General features: G+C 44.5%; 1 protein-coding gene across 1 annotated transcript; it reads right to left on the minus strand.

Moving 5' to 3' along the window:
• Positions 1-1,663, minus strand: LOC309384627 (uncharacterized protein C11orf96 homolog). Its single transcript, XM_081938344.1, has one exon. The coding sequence runs from the start codon at positions 1,646-1,648 to the stop codon at positions 722-724; it is 927 nt and encodes a 308-aa protein (XP_081794470.1). The 5' UTR covers positions 1,649-1,663; the 3' UTR covers positions 1-721.
• Positions 1,664-5,287: the final 3,624 nt, after the last annotated feature.

Genomic DNA, 5,287 nt, shown 5'->3' on the forward strand with positions numbered 1-5,287 from the left:
CATTGTGCAAATATATCAGCTTTATTTCTCTTTTGTGGAAATAATTACAGGCATTCAGGTAGAAACATATTAAATTAATGCAGTCTAGAGTTTAAATGCAAAAATAAATATAAAGTCCAGCAGCTGATTGCATTCATAAAACTTCATTTTCCCCTTCAGCGTTTAGAAAAAGATGTGCAATTTTTAAAATATTTTCTTCATATTGCAAAGAAGAAGAAAAAAAACCTCAAACAGCCAGGTTAGAAACATACAAGCACTTCCCCTCCCAAACAAAATATTTCTCTTTCAAGACTGCGCAGATTTGCAGACTGCTCTTCGAATCTACCACATTCATACTGGATCTTATTGTCGATAAAGAAAAGAAAAAAGAAAACAAGAAGTGGAGGAAGGGAGGGGATCCCATCCTCTCAAGTCTCCTTGCAAGGATTTAGATTTATCATAACAAAATAAACCGGAGCGCCCCAAAGGCTATTTTTGTGCCAGGAGGGAAAGCCGAAATGAAGGTTTGTGTCTAACCAAGTCTTTTTCAGAAACTGTCCCTTTTATTTCTCTCCCTCCCGCTTTCGGATGCCCTTCCACAGAGTTCCTCCGCCAACTTCAGTATGAAGCAGAGAGCCGAGCGTGCGGCGGGGCGGGTGCACAGTCCAAGGCGGCAGATCCGCTTCTCCCCCGCGGTGGGTGAGGCGCGTCCCGAGCCCAGCCGAGGCGCAGCTCCCGTCTTTCAGAGGGCCGAGTCGGAGTCGGAGGAGTCCAGGCTGTTCCTCAGGCGGCTGCAGCTGCTCAGCCTCTTCTCCTTCTGCAAGCTGAGGTTCTGGGTGCTGCGGCGGAGGCACTCGAGGGACTGCAGGAAAGACTTTTTGGCTTTCTCCTCCTCCATGGGGGAGACTCCTTCCTCCTCCACCTCTTGGATCTCGTCGAAGGTCACCGGCTGCGTCTTGAAGCGGGACTGGCGGGGTCTGCGCAACTTGCCCTTGGCCAGCTTGGCGGGCCGGATGGGTTGAGGGAATTCCTCGGCTATGCACAAGAAGTGAGGCATCACCGCCTGGTAGCTCGAGCTGATGCCCATTAACTCGGCGGGTTTGGCGGCGGCGGCGGCGGCGACTGCCATCCTGCTGCTGTTGCTGCCTTCGGTCCCCCCTTCCGCGCAGAGTCGAGCCGCGAAACTCCCGCTCGCGTTTGGCACCGGCCGGTTGTGGCTGCTCCCTCTGGGGGGACTCTGGCTCCGCTCCGTGCCGCTTGAAGTTATCCTCTCCGGGAAGGAGTAGGAATTGCGCGGGAAAGCCGCCCGGGAATCTTTTTCTCTCTCTCTTCTTTTCGAAGCCGAGGAACTCCGCCGAAAAAAAGGAGCACGGCGCGCGCGAGGATCCTCGAATGCTCCCAGCGACTCGCGTCGGCTCTTTGCTTGAGAGCTCCGCGCTGCGTCCCAGCCTTTCTTATACCCCTGGCCGGCCCACTCATGAGCATGCTCAGATGACAGGCGATGCCATTTAAAGGCGATGAGGCGGCTGTCCTTCTGCCTGAGGGCTCCCCGGCTCTCTCGCTCTGTCTTTAGAAAAAAAAAACTAAAAAAGCAATAATAACAAAGTAACGGGGACAACCCCCGCGATCCCCCACCGCGGAGCCGGAGGAAGAGGGCGCGCTTCTGCATCGCCTACGCACCAGGCCCGCCGAAAGGATTGTTAAATGCTGGAACAAGACTAATGTGCCCCCCCCTCACCCACACATGGAGCGCACGTTTCTGTTTTTCCTTGCATTTTGGAGCTCCAGATTTTTGAGGTGACATTTTACAACCATCCATAAACTGAAATGAAATATAAAATACATTCATACACGAAATGAAACTAAACTTGCAAACTTAACAAGTAATGAAATTAAAATTCAATACATTACATAAATAACTGTTCAGAGTTTCAGATTAATAATAAATTAAATGTCAAACAAGGCTGCAAGGCGATTTTTCTATACATGTGAACTACATATCCAATGTTTTTTTCTTAAAAAATGGTTTTGTAAAAATCCCCCTTCATGCCCCCCCCCCTTTGAGCTCCATGGGCCCCCGGCTGCACCTCCCTCCTCAGGCCTGCTACACACACACACCACACACCACACGTTTTGCAGTCGGCAGAGAGAGACAGAGAGGGGGACAGCGTGGCTGGCAGATGGGGGAGCTGCCCTCTCACGCAGCCAGAAAAGCAGCTTTAGAGACGCCAGTGCCGAAATCTAGGCGGGCGCATCAACCCGGAAGCTGCGCGGTGGGATCCCCGACTTCCAACACCGATTTAAACCACTTCGAGGAAGCCCCAGGGGCGGCGATTTGCTTTTGCACCTGGTAGCCGCTCTCGGCTGGATGGGTGGCGCGGGGACATATATACTGTATATTCCAGACTCCTAATTTCTGATCTATGTCCCGCTCGTCCCCTTCCAGCGACGCAGGTTGTGTTACCCTCCTATTGCAATCAAGAACGGTATTTAATGTATTTAAGCCTATGGCATTTATGAAAGAGAATTTTTAAAAAATCTTTCCCATTGTTGCTTCCTGGGTCGCTGAAAAAGCGAAGTTTTAAGCCTTGTCTAAAGGTAGGAAGGTGGTGTCGGTCGTGTCACTCCCATCTCTGGTTTTGTTTTGCTGGCATCTACAAGACCGCAATAAGTGCCATCCAGCCCCGCAGCGAGTCTATGTTGATGGCTATGCTTGCTTCATAATCATTTCTGCAGAAGATTAGCAAGTTTATGGGAGAAGGGATTCAGGTAATTTGTTACAGTAGTGCAAGAAAAGGCGCATCCATGACGGTACATGTTTTACAAGTGCATGGTAGAAAAGCTAGATAAATTGGTTAGTTAAAATCATTTCAAGTGACTAAAAAGCACTCAAGTAAAAATAAGCACAATCATATCTTGAATGTAATAAGCTGGTTTCAGAAGTATACATGTTGTGCATATTGTTTCCTATTGTATTCCACAAATCTCAGGACCAAAGACCATACAAATATATCCTGCTGGCAACATTTTTAGGCCATGTCTCATGATGTTTTCATCTTGTTCTCAGCCCAGGACTTGTTATTTAAATAAACAATACATGAACCCAGGAGTGAGACAGGTGTAAATTGCCCTTAACTATAACTATTAACTGTTGTACAAATATTTACCACCTTAGCCCATCGTCATCCAAAAGGAGCCTCAAGGGTATACATTCCTAATTAGTGATTCGTATCAGTGAAATAAAGCTTGTTTTCATTACTAATATAGTGACCCATCAACAGCAGACAAATAGTGATGATGATATGAAAATCCCAGGTGAAAAATGGCTTTTTGTCATCCATTGACTTGGCGGGAAATCAAATGATCTGCAACAGGTAATTCAGAGAGGATGAGATTTGGCACTGGAGGCAGCAAATTTCACATGCTGTAGTTTTCTGTATATATCAGTGGTGGGTTGCTCCGGGTTCAGCCCAGTTTGGCCGAAACAATAGTAGCGGTGGTGGGAGCCCCCCCACCCCAGCCCGATGCTTCTGTGCATACGCAGAAATGTTGTGTGTGTGCGGGAGCACCACAGAACCAGTAGTAAAAATATTCGCAACCCACCACTGATATATACCGTTGCTTGTGGTGGTGCAGTGGTTAGAATGCAGTATTGCAGGCTGGCTCTGCTCACTGCTAGGGGTTCGATCCTGACTGGGTCAGCCTTCCATCCTTCTGAGGTTGGTAAAATGAGGACCCAGATCATTGGGGGCAATATGTTGACTGCAAACTACTTAGAGGGCTATAAAGAACTATGAAGCAATATATAAGTCTAAGTGCTATTGCTATGATCCACAACACACCTCTTTAGCTGAGGGTTTTTATTCTTTAAACTTCTCACAAATCCCTTTTTGAAGAATTCCTCATCCAACCAAAACTTTCTCTTCCTTTTGGTCCAATTGGTTCTTTTTTCTTACATTTATTTTGCTATTTACTTCTCATTAATTCTCTCTATATGATCAAACCATCGCATCGTATTTCATACGGGTGATTTAGTTGTTATTTAATCCATATGTCCATTATTTCTCCAAGATCCAAAACCAAACAATGGTCTGTTTCACATTCAGAGCCTCCCAGAACCTTCTTGTTTCCTTCACTAATTATCTCTGTTTCCTATAATAAACAATGAAATCAATTGTGCATTTTTATTTACAAATTATTTTCATGGATTTATTTTATCGCATATGAATAGATTTATGTTTAAATAGTGTATTGAAAACTAATATAGATTTTTCTGTAAACAATACAATAATACAATACAATAGTAGAGTTGGAAGGGACCTTGGAGGTCTTCTAGTCCAACCCCCTGCCTAGGCAGGAAACCCTATACCGTTTCAGACAAATAGCTATCCAACATCTTCTTAAAGACTTCCAGTGTTGGGGCATTCACAACTTCTGGAGGCAAGCTGTTCCACTGATTAATTGTTCTCACTGTCAGGAAATTTCTCCTCAGTTCTAAGTTGCTTCTCTCCTTGATTAGTTTCCACCCATTGCTTCTTGTTCTACCCTCAGGTGCCTTGGAGAATAGTTTGACTCCCTCTTCTTTGTGGCAACCCCTGAGATATTGGAATAATGCTATCATGTCTCCCCTAGTCCTTCTTTCTCTTAAGCTAAACATACCCAGTTCCTGCAACCGTTCTTCATATGTTTTAGTCTCCAGTTTCAGATTCAAGAATGAATTAACAACTGGTAACACCAAACAGTTACCAGTTGTTAATTCATTCTTGAATCTCTCAATAGCCCACCAATTTTTCTGCTCTCTCTCTGATTTAAGGATTATTGGAGTTGAACTCCAATTCATTATTCAAATTGGAGAAAGTTACACAATTTCCCCCAAAACTCACTTCTTTCTGTTCCACCAATGGAATGTAACCTGTAGCCATGACCATCCTTTGAAGAACTACTTTCATGCAACTCACTATAATCTCTTATTCCAACTTTTTGACGTTTTTTTTCTTTTTATTCATAATTAACCCAGCACCTTCAATTCCAGCCATGTATTCATCAGCTCCACAAGATCTAACCATATTCAGATTTATCAAATCTGAAATAAGTTGTTCTTATTTTGTTTTTTTAATTAATTTGTTAAGATGTGATTTTTACCACTTAGTTACACTTAGTTAGTTTACCACCAAGTCACAATTTTCCAAGTGCCTTCACTACTTATCATGTTTCTCATAGTTACTGTTAGTATTGCCTTCAGTCACTGGAGCAAAGACTATGGGAGCTGAATTTCCAGCCTTCAGATTAGAAAACTCAGTTTAATGGG

This window comes from Natrix helvetica (assembly GCF_964273705.1).
Source record: "Natrix helvetica genome assembly, chromosome: 1".
Taxonomy (NCBI): domain Eukaryota; kingdom Metazoa; phylum Chordata; class Lepidosauria; order Squamata; family Natricidae; genus Natrix; species Natrix helvetica.